General features: G+C 40.9%; 1 protein-coding gene across 3 annotated transcripts in view; it reads right to left on the bottom strand.

Annotated features, from left to right (window-relative positions):
* The window catches only part of ZSWIM6 (zinc finger SWIM-type containing 6), a 122,384-nt gene that overhangs the window by 9,480 nt on the left and 97,368 nt on the right, over window positions 1–15,536 (bottom strand). The window contains exons 9-14 of one of the 3 annotated variants that reach the window (XM_074166122.1): window positions 13,397–13,433; window positions 13,266–13,272; window positions 9,891–10,122; window positions 6,513–6,648; window positions 1,415–1,572; window positions 733–896 (exon numbers count right to left, since the gene is read on the bottom strand). In XM_074166122.1, coding sequence (XP_074022223.1) covers window positions 733–896; window positions 1,415–1,572; window positions 6,513–6,648; window positions 9,891–10,122; window positions 13,266–13,272; window positions 13,397–13,433 — 734 coding nt within the window. Of the gene's footprint in view, window positions 1–732; window positions 897–1,414; window positions 1,573–6,512; window positions 6,649–9,890; window positions 10,152–13,265; window positions 13,276–13,396; window positions 13,434–15,536 lie in introns of all 3 variants that reach the window. The other 2 variants (XM_074166121.1, XM_074166120.1) reach the window with 2 other exon arrangements.

The raw sequence follows: 15,536 nt of genomic DNA, 5'->3' as shown, positions 1-15,536 counted from the left end.
TTTTTTTTTAAGTCTCTGAAGAGGGATGAAGAGATTCATTTTTGCTGAAATGAACTGTGTAAACTCTAAGATTCATCAGTGTAAGGCAGTATTACTCCAGATAACCTAAAACTTAGCTGCCTCCTCTTACCTTGCAAAGTCTCTCCTAAGAGCCTGAAAACTGACCAGAGGTTTTTGTACACCTCAAGCTGAGTCTGAAGCATCTGACCTTCTCACATTTTGTGCCATACAGGATTTTGATGAAGGAAGTGAGAGAGCTGCTGTTAGCACAGTCTGTCTTAGAAATGGGTCATTATGGTTGACCTTGGCTTTTTCTAGTAATTCAACAAGCACCTATCAAATCTCATTTCAGGGAAAGGAAGGGAAGGAATGATAAGAAACCTCTCAAGGCCATGCAGAAAATACAGTGCATTTCTGGTAAGCGGAATAATTTTGCTTTCTAGCCAGTCCTACATTTACCCCTGAACCCATTGCACTGGTCCCCTCTCACCCCTAAACAGAAGAATGCCCTTCAGCCAGCCACTCTCAGCTCTCTTCCACCCGAATGGCACAAAGGCCAGTGCAGGCCCCTGCTCTGCGTTCACCAGTCTGTTGAACTTTCTATCAGAAGACAGAATCCAAAAACTCCAGACAGAGGCCAAAGAGGGTATGGTTCCCAATGCTTAAGAGCTATACCCAGCAACACTGGATCAAACTCTTTTCTTCTACTGTAATAATGAACAAGGGAAATACCTGAAGGCCCAGCTCCAGTGAAACTTTCAGAAGAGTGATGTCTGGCAAGCTGTCCATGAGTGTTGCTATTTTAAATGCATCCTGGGCAAGTTTGAAGATGTGTGATGAGGAGTGGATATTTTTCTGGATGGATTCTAACACTGTTTCCAGCCTCCGAACATCACCTGCAAGGTGCAAACAGAATCACCAAAACGGAACAAGCTCCCAAAACATCCCAGAGATGAATTATAATTGAGCCTGATGTTGCAATGCAATAGTATGTTGTTGCAGTTATACACATTTTGTTTTTAGAAACCTTCCATAGTGAAATCTAATATGAACAAAAGATAGAAGACAGCACAAAATCCTCTAGTGCCTGATGACATTAGTGCAGTATATGGCCAAAAGCCATCCTGATTTAGGAGTGATTTGTCCACTCCTGGGTTTCACAGTCTATGTTGTGTGTCAGAAGAATAAAAAGCTGTCTCATCAGCCTCAAAACAAGCTCATCTGGCTACCATCTAGCTAGCTTAGCTACTCTGCTGGAAAATTGACAGGTTTAAGCCAGTTCCGTTTGTTGTACCTATTTCAAGCTCCCGTCAGACTGCAATTTGAATTCATAAACACAAGTTTTATAATCTGTTTATTCCATGCAATATTGAAAGCATACATTTAGTTGAGTACATAACTGACAGCAATGTACCTTTGGCTGCCGTTAGCATGGTCGATGCCAGCTCACACTGCTGGGATTCGATGTGACTTAGGGTGAACCAGCGGGGATACCGGTTTGGAACAACTGATGCAATGTGGTGCGGGCGGGAGATGTCTCCTGAAGGAGCTGTAGATTCCAATACTAGCAACCTGAAATAAGGAAGAAATCCTCTTTCATTAAATCATTATTACATTTGGTTACTCATGAGCTAAACTAAAGCTACAAGAACAATTGACCTTGTTTATGAAATATGCCTTTTTGATTATTAAAAAAGATTGGAAAACCACTTCTCTTTTTTAGGAATCTTAGAAGTCCACTTGCCAAGCTTGCCTACATCAGTGGGCATCTGCAGGAATTCACAGGTGAATTAAGCCACCCATTAGCCAAGGCAGCAGAGACTTTCTGCATCATGCATAGAGCTGAAGTTTTTCTCCATGCCTTGTTTCAGTCTTTGATCAGTCTTTGAACCACAGACTTCAGGAAGGAAAGTGGAGTAGTTTTCCACTGTACCGAGAACAGGTAAATATTTTTCAATATTTGGAACATTCTTTCTTCACTTACAAATGCTCAAAGTACGGGAGAGGGATATTCAACAAGTCACTTAGATTTTGACCTGACATAATTCAGACATGAATTTATGTCCAAAAAGGACATTCTACTGTTCAACTATGACTACTTTTTAAAGTCCTTTAACTTTAGCCTGCCAACATTTTATAATGTACCATAATCTGATGTTAGGGTCCCAAACAGCAGTGACAGAGGAAATTTCCTTTAAAGTTACTTTCCAGACTCCATTTTCTAATCTTGAAGCAAAAATTTCTTTTGAGTATGCATCAATCTACAACAGTCTTATCCACCAAGGAGAATTCATACTTAGAAAATTCTAATTTTATTAAAATTTATTAATTTCAAATATTTAGAAAATTCAAAAACAATGTTTTTGTTGTTGACTACTACAACACAAGTGAGAGCCCAAAACAGAAACTGAGCCAGTGACCCTCACAATACACTAGAAACAATCAGTACACTAGCTACTATATAAATGCCAATGCAAAAAGGAGGAGTGAATAAAATTAGGCATTTTTATTCAATACAATTGAGCACAGTTTCAGGACATGAATGGTTAATGAGATATCAAATGATAGTATTAAGACAATGTCCAGAAGAAAAGCCTTTCCGGTGCTTAGCTTCTTGATCAGGGTTAACATAGGACTTCTATTTCTACCAGCTCTCATATGCAAGTGATTTTCTAACAGGAAATCACCTGGGAGGTCAATTGAAATTTGATCTCTTTCATCAATAAAACTGCAACTACTGAATATTGAAAATCCAATGCATTTTGTTTTTCTGTGACAGAATACTTCTTATGGAATAAGCTCATTGAAACAAGTTACAATTTCTTGCACTTTCAACAAATACTTAAGTTCTTTAAGGAACTGAAGTGCATGCTTTTTTTTTTTTTTTTCAGTAAGACAGTTTCAAGTTCCAGTGGTTTTCTGTAGGTTCATGAAGCATATAACAGTATCTTTATGAATTCCCTGAGAAAGTTAATTTTGAATATACAGGAGGGTATCTAACAGGCACAGATAAATACAACAAGTAAATACCTATCAGCAGGTTCTATTAACCTTTTTGAGAACACATGTAAGTGCATGCTAATATGAAAAGACTCCCCTTTTGATTTGTATGAAGAGTCAAATCTCTTCCCTAGTACCACTGAGACACTTCTTTATATGGCTTTATATACATAAAACCAAAATACATCTAAAATCTTTAGCTGATTTTTTCCAAGCATAGAGAGAGGGTAAGAGGAGACATGTTTTATTAGATGGTTTCAATAAACAGTAAAAAGCCCAACAACTTAATGCAAAAAGGAATTATTAGGTTATGAGTAAGTACACAAAGAGCATGAAAGAAAGAGTCTGTTTTAGGGAAATCTTTTGTCACTTTGAATTTCATTGCCAGCTTCTATGTTCTATTTGCTGTGAAAAGAAATGCTGTTGTGAATTGGTGGCTTTCATGCAATTTTGGCAAGATTAGGGAACATCAGAACAAGCACAAGCAGATTTAGCATTCTTCAATTCCCCCTGCCCCCTTTCAGACATCAATTATTTAGCTAGGTTTTAGCAAAGCTACCTTGTGATTAAACATCACCATTCAAGCCTGGCTCCCAAAGCCTGGGTGAAATTCAGGCTTAACAAGGGATCAGCCAAACTAAGCCAAACATGCAAGTTCAGATTCCAAGTGAGCAGTCAACTAGGTCACTGCAGATCTACATTCTCCAAGGCTCCGCTCCATGTGTTTCAGTGCTGCAAGTGGAGAACTGGAGACAGAAGTGACTGTCAAAGATAGCACAACCCTGTCCTTGCAGACCTCATGTGTATGCATGAAAGGTTTTACGGTCTCAGCTTCCATTCATTTCATGCTGAGTGTTCCACACACTGAAATAGGATTCAAAAAATGAAACAGCAACAGATGATTTTGAATACAGAGACATAAAATACTCCATCATGGCCATCATGGGTCATTGACCTGCGTAGACTTGTGCATAGACTGACACTAAACACTTGCATCTGGAGAGCAACTAGTTGAGGTCTTGGGAAGTTAACTTCTTTAATAAATGCTGAAGTGAAGAAAGAAATATGCTCCACTTCTAAGAGCATGAACAACCACACAGATTTCTAAGCAGCACCTTTACTAATTTCCACATGAGATTTTCATCCTTGCCACAGCCTTTTCCTCCCTGCCACGGAGGAATGTTCAAGGATCACTTCTGATCCATTCAACCTCACAACCATGATTTCTCATTCAATCTTCACATTTGCTTTCTTCTTCCCCCCTCAATGCAGTATTAAGTTACTTTTTCATTTGGTTTGTATTGGAATTCCTTTATACACTGAACTATTGTTTTGCTGCGAATGGAAAGAGTAACCACCCTTCTTCTGGAGAACTTGAAAAGTGCCAAGGAATGTAGACAAACATGGACTAGAAAGTGCCTATATCTGCCATCACCACAGTTCAAGATAGCAGTCCACATTTCTGAAGAGTGCCAAATATCAAAATACAGAAAGACTGATTATTGTCTAGGGCTGAACTCTCACCTATCTTATAAAGTCATGACAAAGAGGCTATAGAGAACAGCCCCAATTACGCTGATGTCTCCTGTGATTTTACCAGATGGAAACGAACAGAAATGTCTTCCTTATACTGGTCTATTTGAAAAGTAGCTTCTTTGGCTAAGATGATAGCTTCATACCAAAAGATGGCTGGAGCTATCCATGACTAACTGGAGATTTCATCATTTGGATCTTTCAGTGTCTTGCTTGTTTTTCCAGTTGGGAAATGAAACTTCCAGAAGAGAAGTTTCCAGTTATGATTGGTTTCTGGGGAAAGCCCAAATTCTTGTTCAGAAGGAATGTCATGCTGCCATCATGGTCACTGAAGCATTCAGTGCACTGTGTAAAGCTGATGGTTGTCTATTCCAGCCTTTCAGCATGGTTCTCAGTAGTTTAGTTTAAGGAGGAAAACTCCACACAAACAACCTCTGAGAAACACTTTAAGGTAGTAACTGAAAATAAATACAAGGACACAAGTCTACTTTATAAAGTTTCCTTTTCTAAAAAAAAAAAAACCAAAAACAAAACCAAAAACACCAAACAAAAAACCAAACCACCAAAAATCCAACCAAACAAAAAACCCCACCCACCACATTATCTTGTTGATCTGATATGACCAGGGTTTATGATGCACTTAACTCGCAATAAGAGGGGTGTACTTAGATGGCCCAGACAGCTTTCTGATCATATGTTTGAATGTTCTCAATAGTTCATAGGTAATGCACTTTTGTCTTCTCAATCTGTTTCCTAAAATGCTAATCAAAAGCAGCAAGTATGCACAGTTGCTCTTCATATTTCTTAGACTCTTACCTTAACATCCATTACTAGACATCCTTAGAGGCAAAAAAACCCCAGGCTTAAGCAGATGTTCTGCCTGACCTGATAGTAGCTATGTTTTGCTCTTATGCATGCCCTCATGTTTAGTCCTTGGAACACAGAATCATCCTCCAGAATACACACCTCCAAACAACTAGGACACAACCTGTCTGATGAAGCTAAATAATACTTATGTGAATAGTGTGTCCTTCAATCACTGTGAAATCATTCTTGATAATAATGACCAGGAAAACACTTTTTTAAAATTTTATTTTACATCTGGAGCTTGATTGCTCTTACTATTCAGTTGTGGCTATTCTTTGTCAACCATCAACTACAAGGTTCTTGACAGCAATCAGACAATCCAGATAGGACCAGTTTCTTCTGCACTGTATGTGGGCAACAGGTTTATTGTTGATCATTTAGGCCCTTGAAACTTCCTTTAGAAGCTTTTCCTAGCCACCATTACCAGTCTGGCCTGCCTTCAGATAAAGCCAGCACACACTGAGCAGTCCCTGAGAAAACATCTTTTTCCTGACTACTGAAGACAAATGGGACGCAAGGCAGACATTTCATTGTCATATGACATACTCCATTTAAATCCCAACATTCACCCATAAGTGGGCAAGACTGCTTCATTATGAAGCACAAGAAAAAAGTAGTGGCTCAGATCACACCACATGGTTTCAAATCTATGACAAAGTGTTAATTTATAAGGAAGGCCAGAGGAATAAATAGTCCTACTGAAGAGGCTAAACAGCAGATGATCCTGAGACTGATGGTGAGATGCCTCCTTCCTCATTTCTTCGCCCATACCATCACACACACACCTCCACATGGGTGAGAGAACACACATGCTAAAGCTGTCGTTGTTTAACACAAAACCATATGCCCCAGGAGCACGATTCTAGAAGGATTTGTAACAGAGAATGCTGTTATACAGTTGTAGATAAACGCTAACTGTACATTTATAGATTATTATACTGTAGTTACTACAGACTCGAATTGCTTTTCTATAGATGACAGAACCAAAATAATTTCTCCTTAAAGGGAAGAATACTTGTTTTAGAAAAAAAACCTAGGTCTTGACTACCAAGCTTTTCCCCCTTTTCTCAACTGCTACTTGTGCTCTTTCTAGATGACTCGTGAATACATACCGCATGGCTCTCAGTGCAGTTTTGTATGCCAATTCAGCATCATGAGGTAGGAGAGAGGTGAAGAGATACTTGGCAAATGTGTGCATTGGAACGCTCTCTCGATGGACAACTTCACCTAAACCACTATATGGTCCAGCTATGGGAAGGAGAAAGAGAATGTCAGTCTTTACAAACTGCTGAAACCCAACTTCTGGACCTCTAAAAACATTCACTATACCTTCAGTTAAAATTGGTAATCAGGACAGAGTGTGTTGTACAAAAGGTAAAGTCATATTGCTATTTTCTGTGAAATACATTACACACACATAACATATAAAATGTATTACAAATATATTAAATATCATACATTCTTTGAGGCAACAGGACAGACTGCAAATTGCATAGAGCTAAGCACACTACCAGTGTGCATACAAATAACAGAATGGTTCCAGTGCTCCATGAGGTTCGTTCAGCAAGCCTGTGGTATGCAAAAGCAGAAAGTGATAACCTAGCTTTATCTCCATGTAGTTACACTGTGCACATGAATCCCTATGCACTCTGTTGGTGCACGAGTGCTTACCACAAATACAGAAGTAGTAAAAGTGGTGTAAAATACATTGGAAAAAAAATTATGTTTTTAACTGAAGTTACATGACCAATCACCACAGCACTGATCACCGCTGATCTCTATTAATGTCTCACCTGGCATTACACATCTAAATAACCCTTCAGTCTGGACTTGGTCTCCAGGGAAGACTAGGTCAGGTCTTAAACCAAAGCTGGTTTTGTTACTCCATTAAAGCCACATGATCTTAGAAACTGTGTTTGTTGTTTGAAAACTATCCCCATTGTTGAGGCAATGGATTTTCCTCACATTCAGTGCAATCAGTGTAGTATTTCAGCTTCGTAACAGCAGTACCATGACTGACAACAACAAAAAAGTTAAATGTAACTATTTCCGTGCTGAGTTCTGAATGTTCATGGTGCACTCGAATCCCATTTTTGCATTTTTCCTGCAGGCTTTAGACTTGTTATTCCTGTTAATAGGAAAACTGTGTCAAACAGTTTTTTACTTCAGTGACTAGAGATTCAGGCATTAAGTGTTGCAAGATACAGAATAAGAATCTTACACTAAGTATTATTGGACTATTACTGCAGAGATAACAGCCAGCAGTTGTAGAATTACTACTTATACTAGAGATTCCAACCAACCACATTTGGATGGATGGATAAATGACCGTGTGAGCACAATTCTTCGCTGCCGAGTCCCATGTGTCATTTAACAGCTTCCAGCAGCAGTTCAAACTAACACAGCCAACACTACACTGAAGCAGACAAGGAGAGCAGATGAGGAGAAACAGCTAGGCTGTTTCAGCAATGTTTTTCTGATTGGTGCCTTAGCACAACATGCAAAGATAAAAATCACTAGGCGTGAATAAATTCTGGGCTCCATAGGTGGGCACTTCTGAAGACTGGGGCTGATTACAAAAGAAACGTCAATGAAGATTTCGTAGGTGACAGTGTGTCTCATAATCATTTCAAATGAAGTTGAAAGCCATTCAAAACTAGTTGGCATTGCTTCAATTAAAGAAGCCATTTCATGTACATTTGCTAGTTGGTGGTCCAGTCAAAAACTCAGTTAGGACACGAAGAATACATGACAAAGCATTTATATGAAAATATATTCTGCCATTAAGTTCACAGTCAAGCAAAAAAATTAGAAGAGTTCTTGCAAAACAGTCTTACGTTCTGCTTTCCCACGCACTCAAATGGTAAATATGTACAGCATGCATTAATCTGCATTAACAGCATAGAAATCAGCTTAATATTAAATTAAGCTTTCTTTATTATATCTACAGGACTTTAACTATAAAAACACAATTGATAGGATTAGCATCTTAAATCACTGCACAGTTTTTCCTCCATGTGAGCTGGCAGTTTCTGCCTAACCTGGAGTAAACTAAAGCTATTGCAAGAAAGCCAGATTTATCAGCACACAGTAATGCAAGCCCATCATGGCACACTGCTCAAAATAGGAATTTTGTAAGTAGTTGTATTAGCAGATTTCCTCCTATGATCACTTTTTCACTAGTCTAAGAAAACATTAAAAGAACTTCAGTGATCAAAGTAGTAAATTACAATTATCAGAGAACACTTTTAAGAAATCCTGCCTTTTTCCTCATAAAGCATCCTTACCAGTAAACAGATGCAGAAAATGGATTTTATAATCCATAGGATCCCTATATGGTGGTTAAGAGTTGGATCCAGCAAGCAGCTGTTCTTGTCCAAAGGCCATAAAGCAGCAGTACAGCCACACCAAAATAGAAACTCTCCCCATGGTATGGCTTCTCCCCAGTTTCAAATGGCACCACCAGTAGGTACCAAAGTCTTTGATGATCTGGGCAAAAATAGTGACTTAAAGCTGAGAACCCTAAACAATATACTGCACCTCTTCCATTAAAGAGGAGGTTTTAAAAGATAAATGTCTTACAGAAAGAAAGCAAAACCTGACTGTTGTGTAACAGTCTTCACAATTTACCTAGAGCAGTACCACTCCCCACCATCCCTTGAGCAAGCACTCAAAACTGGGACCATGCCTTTGGCTAACTGGTTCCTCTAAAGTTTTTTCTTCCATTTAAAAATCAAAAAACCTAGAAAGGCAACCTCAGAATCCAAGAGACTACTCTCTGAACTTGAGGCTTAAGTGCTACATGTTAAGCCTTTTTAAAAGCCAAGTATGCACTTTTCTGTACAGATTTTATTGCAACACAGCAGCTAACTCCTGAACACAAATTGTTTGTCCGGATCAAAATTTAGTCACAAGACCAGACATTAAGCCTCAATATTTGACCGCATATTTCAGCTTTCATGTATGATACAAACTTCAGAGGCAAGTAATTTTCCTAATTGCTACAAATAAAATGTTAAATTTCTGTCCCAGCAATTCTAAGTTAATTTTCTGAGTTCTTCACTTAGAAGAGAGATTAAAAACTTCATACACGTACAAAGCTGCCAGTCCCTTTATCAGGGTACAAGAAACACTTAGAATTTTGCTACCTGAGAACTGCTGATGGTAAGTGATGCCTATGTTATTTTATTGTCAGCCTGGGTTGTATGATCAGTATACTGAGATTGTGACAAGCAAGAAATCTAAGGAACAAAAAGTAATCAAAATTAAAACAAAAGGCTTATAGGTAAATATATGCCTTATCTCTACAATCATGTGATATCTGAAGTATGTTTGATTTTCAAAAGAGATTGGAAACAAGATTTAGCTGGAGTTCTATGTCAAAAAAACCATCTGAAGTATGTAAGGCAGTTTCCACATTAATACTAGTCCTGCATGTTTGTGTAAGTGAAGAAAATTTAAAGAAGCAGTTAGCATCTATATTGAGCTACCTTCTAATAGGAAGACTGCTTGTTTTCGAAAAATCTTCACCAGAGTATCATCCAATTCAATTTCCTGTAGCTTAGAAATGAGCTGCTCCTCATTTCGACAAACCTTCTCTTGTGCATACAAGCCATCTGGCATTATTCGTTGCTGTCCCAGCCCTATCAATGCTACTTCCACAGCCAGCGTTAAATAAGATTCCCCTTCTTCTAAGAACTTGTGTGCAGGCAGGTGCTGATACTCCAGAGATTTGCATTGCCCCATGTTCTCTGTAAGGGGTGACACAAAAAGAAAAAACACATCAGCAAATCATTCTAACCCATAATCTGCCCATAACGCCACATATACAAATGCTTCCTCTGTTAGTAATAATTTTTAAAAATTATTTAAATTACTAGCACCAGCTCAAAATCCAGTGATCCAATCTCAAATATCCCATCCAATTCCATATAGCAGAAATACACAAAACAATTAGGTTTTGAATAACTCAGTCAAGTAAAACCAAAAGTTTTAGTTTTTAAACTGCACAATGTAGAGAAAGGCAGTTTCTCTAGGTTTGTGTTAATGAGAACAAAACTGAAAGATCCACATCCACTTTTTTGCCCCCCATCCATTTCTGTATCACCTTAAAGCCCTGATGTGTATGAGGAAGGAAAAGTGCTTATACACCTGCATAGACTTCAGTTGAAGCTATTAGGACTGTGCAAATGCAATAGGCCTGGGAACTCCCCAACTTTAAAGCATCCTCTCTTTGGTAGCACTCTTTTCAGGCTATTTGTTACAGTTGTATTTATGATAAAAATGTATATTAACACTAGAAGATCTACTTTTAGTAAAGATGACACGTAAATTCCACATAGACCAAGCCACAAATTGTTTTAAAGAGTACTACCATTTTTTTTGGCACTTCACAGACATACCATATGACAAAATGCTATTCCAACCTGTAGCAGTTTATACTCTAATTTGGGAACAAAAAGTTATAATGGACAGATCTAAGGAGAAGGACAACTGCAGCAAATGGGAAGGCTGGATGCATTTGGTAGATCGCATATGTGTGTGTAGGAGGAAGTTACTTTTCAACACACAGTTTTTATTTCATGGGCTTGATTTGGCTTTTTTTTTTAATAATTGCAAAGAATCTGATTTCCGATTTCTTTTAATTAAAGTTCTTCCAGAATTGCTGAATATGAGATTAGGAATTTATGGAAGAAAACCTAATTGAATAAAAGGAGTTTTTAGGCAAAGCCCCAAGTAGACTGTGATGTGCATATAAAAGAGCTGCAGGAAGAAGGATGAATCCAGTTTCTGTCCACACAGGTGTTGATAAGAAGCTACTGCAGAGGTGGGAAAAGACAGAATAAAGAGTTGATCGGTTAAGCTCCTGGGAAGCAAATACTGAAATTAAAATGGTTGTACATATCCTATCCTAAATCCTGTATTGATACTTCCACACTACTTTCCAATTCAAATAATTTATAGACCATGTATGTTACCAATTTTAAGTGTTTTGTCATTAATTTGAAGTATTATGTACAATTCTAGCTAAGAAGTTCAATAACATCCTGGGCTGCCTTAGGAGAAGTGTTGTCAGCAAGTCGAGGGAGGTGATCCTTTCCCTCTGCTCAGCACTGGTGAACTCACACCTGGAGTGCCATCTCCTACTGTGGGCTCCCCAGCACATGGACATACTGGAGCAGATCCAGTGCAGGGCCACAAAGATGAGTAAAAGACTGCAGCATCTCTCATATAATGAGTGAGACAGGTGGGATTATTTTGCCTGGAAAAGAGAAGGCTCTGAAGGATCTTACCAAAATGTATAAATATCTGATGGGAGAATGTAAAGAAGACAGTGCCAGACTCTTCTCAGTGGTATCCTGTGACAGGACAAGAGGCAATGGGAACAAACTGAAATACAGAAAATTCCACCTGAGCATAAGAAAACACTTTTTTACTGTGAGGGTGGCTGAAGACTGCAAGAGGTTGCCCAGAGATACTGCAGAGCATTCATTCTCTGAGTTATTCAAAACCCAAGTAGGCAGAGTCCTGGGCAACCTGCTCTAGGTGACCCTGCTCTGAGCAGAGCAGGTGGACTCATAGTCTCCAGAGGTGTCTTCCAACTTCAACAATTCTGTGATCCTGTGATTTCCTGCAATTTCTCAAAAAGAGGACAGAGAGATATATGCGGAGAGGGCTGATTCTATAAAGTCTTATCTGGTTTTATTTCAAGTGTGAAATTATGAAATTGTGCTTTAGTCAACTAAAGCAAATCAGTCTCCCCCTCGCATCAGAACCTCTACACTACAAAAAAAGAGGAAGGTTATTGTTATTGGTGACTCCCTTCTGAAGGGAACAGAGGGTCCCATATGTCGGACGGATCCTTCCCACAGGGAAGTCTGCTGCCTCCCTGGGGCCCGGGTCAGAGACGTTACCAGAAGGCTGCCAAGTCTGGTACAGCCCTCTGACTATTATCCATTAGTAGTTATTCAGGTGGGTAGCGATGAAGTCAACACCGGAAATTCAAAAACAATCAAAAAGGACTTTAAGACACTGGGGAAACTGGTTGAGGGATCAGGGGTACAGATAATTTTCTCGTCAGTACCCTTAGTCGCAGGTAGGAATACCGAGAGGAATAAAAAAATATGCATGATTAACAAGTGGCTCAGAAACTGGTGCCACCAACAAAATTTTGGGTTTTTTAATCTTGGGGAACTTTATACAGCACCAGGTCTCCTAGCAACAGATGGAATACATCTGTCTCAGAGGGGGAAAAAGATACTGGCATGTGAGTTGGCAGGGCTTGTTGAAAGGGCTTTAAACTAGGCTCGAAGGGGGAAGGGGTTAAACACAAGTCCAGCAGAAATAAGCCTAAGGAGAGCCTTCAGCCTGCCATCCCACTTGAAGTGGGAGATGCTGTAAATACTGTAACAAAGGCATGGTCTTGCAGAGAGGGACCAAGATCCCCTGAGACAATAGGGGACAGAAGTGTATTTGGCACAAAACATGTTGGGGGATCAGTGGAGTGCCCCTCTAAGAAGGAGACACAGCCAGCAGACCGACTAAAGTGTCTCTACACCAATGCATGCAGCATGGGAAACAAACAGGAAGAGTTGGAAGCCATCCTGCTACAGGAAAGCTACGACATAGTAGCAATTACGGAAACTTGGTGGGACGAGTCCTACGACTGGAGTGTGGCCATTGATGGCTACAAACTATTCAGAAGGGACAGGAGAGGAAGAAGGGGTGGAGGCGTTGCCCTCTATGTGAAGAAATGGCTAGAGTGTGAAGAGTTGTTGCTAAAGAATAGCCATGAGCAGGCAGAAAGCTTGTGGGTAGGAATCAGAGATCGGGACAACAAAGGGAACCTTGTGGTAGGAGTCTACTACAGGCCTCCTGACCAGGCAGAGCCTGTCGACGATGCCTTCTTACTCCAGCTGGAAGAGGCATCACGATCACAGGCTCTCATCCTGCTGGGTGACTTTAACCACCCTGACATCTGTTGGAAAAGCAACACGGCTGGCTGCAGGCACTCCAGGAAGCTTCTAGAGTGCCTAGATGACAACTTCTTGAGACAAGAAATCACCAGCCCTACTCGAGGAGATGCATTGTTGGACTTGTTGGTCACAAATGCAAGTGAGGCCATCAGGGATATCAAAGTTGAAGGCAGTCTGGGCTGCAGTGATCATGCTCTAGTGCAGTTCACTCTCTTAAGAAGTTGGAAGCCCAAGAGGAACACCATCAGGACGCTAAATTTTAAGAAAGCGAACTTCCAACTCTTCAAGGAGTTAGTAAATAGGACCCCACGGGAAACTGCCCTTAGGGACAAGGGAGCAGAACAAAGCTGGCAGATCTTTAAGGATGCTCTCCATAGAGCACAAAAGATCTCAATCCCAACATGTAGGAAATTGGGTAAGGAAGGCAAGAAACCACCATGGTTGAGCCAGGACCTGCTGGTCAAACTAATGGGTAAGATGGGGCTACACAGGAAATGGAAGAAGGGACAGGCAACCTGGGAAGAGTATAGGGATGTTGCCCGGCTGTGTAGGGATGAGGTCAGGAAGGCCAAGGCACAGCTAGAATTGGACTTGGCAAGGGACAAAGAAAAACAAGAAAGGCTTCTACAGGTACATTAATCAGAAAAGGAAGGTTAAAGAAAATGTACCCCCCTTAATGAGCAGCAATGGGGAACTTGTATCAACGGAGGAAGAGAAGGCGGAAGTTCTCAATAATTTTTTTGCCTCTGTCTTCACTGGAAACCCCTCTCCTCCTAGCTCTTGTGTTGATGGCCCACAAGTTGAGGATCCAGGTGACAAAGTCCATCCCACTATAACTGAAGGCATGGTACGTGATCACCTAAGGAATCTAAAGATATACAAGTCCATGGGACCTGATGAAATCCATCCCAGAGTCCTGAAGGAACTGGCTGATGAAGTTGCAAAGCCACTTTCCATGATATTCGAAAAGTCATGGCAGTCAGGTGAAGTCCCTGCAGACTGGAAGAAAGGAAACATCACACCCATTTTTAAAAAGGGAAGAAAGGAGGACCCTGGGAACTACCGACCTGTCAGCCTCACCTCGGTGCCTGGGAAGATCATGGAGCAGATCCTTCTGGACACCATGCTTGGGCACATGGAGGACGGGGGGATGATTCAGGACAGCCAACATGGCTTTACTAGGGGCAAGTCCTGCCTGACTAACCTAGTGGCCTTCTATGATGAAGTGACTAGGTCAGTAGACAAGGGGCGACCTATGGATGTGATCTATCTGGACTTCTGTAAGGCCTTTGACACGGTTCCTCACAACATCCTGCTTGCCAAATTGGAGGGATACGGATTTGATGGGTGGACGGTTCAGTGGATAAGGAATTGGCTGAATGGTCGCACCCAGACGGTGGTACTCAATGGCTTTAAGTCCAGATGGAGAGCAGTGACAAGTGGTGTCCCTCAAGGGTCCGTGCTGGGACCAGTACTGTTTAACATTTTTATCAAAGACATAGACAGAGGGATTGAGAGCACCATCAGCAAGTTTGCAGATGACACCAAGCTGTGTGGTGTTGTCGATACACCAGAGGGACAGGATGTCATTCAGAGGGACCTGGACAGGCTGGAGAGGTGGGCCCAATTGAACCTCATGAGGTTCAACAAAAGCAAGTGCAGGATTCTGCACCTGGGAAGAAACAATCCTCAGTATAAATACAGACTGGGGGATGAGGTATTAGAAAGCAGCCCTGAGGAAAGGGACTTGGGGGTGCTGATTGACGAGAAGCTGGACATGAGCAGGCAATGTGCTCTCGCAGCCCAGAAGGCCAATCACATCCTGGGCTGCATCAAAAGAAGTGTTGCCAGCAGATCCAGAGAGGTGATTCTGCCACTTTGCTCTGGTGAGACCTCACCTGGAGTACTGTGTGCAGGTCTGGAGCCCTCAATATAGAAAGGACATGGACCTGATGGAGCGGGTCCAGAGGAGGGCCACCAAAATGATCAGGGGGCTGGAGCACCTCTCCTATGAGGACAGGCTGAGGGAGCTGGGGTTGTTTAGCTTGGAGAAAAGGAGGCTCCGGGGAGACCTCAAAGTGGCCTTCTAGTACCTGAGGGGGGCCTACAGGAAGGCTGGGGAGGGTCTGTTTCCAAAGGCCTGCAGTGACAGGACGAGGG

Source organism: Numenius arquata, chromosome Z, assembly GCF_964106895.1.
Source record: "Numenius arquata chromosome Z, bNumArq3.hap1.1, whole genome shotgun sequence".
Taxonomy (NCBI): Eukaryota; Metazoa; Chordata; class Aves; order Charadriiformes; family Scolopacidae; genus Numenius; species Numenius arquata.
This window is presented reverse-complemented; position numbering and strand designations above follow the sequence as displayed.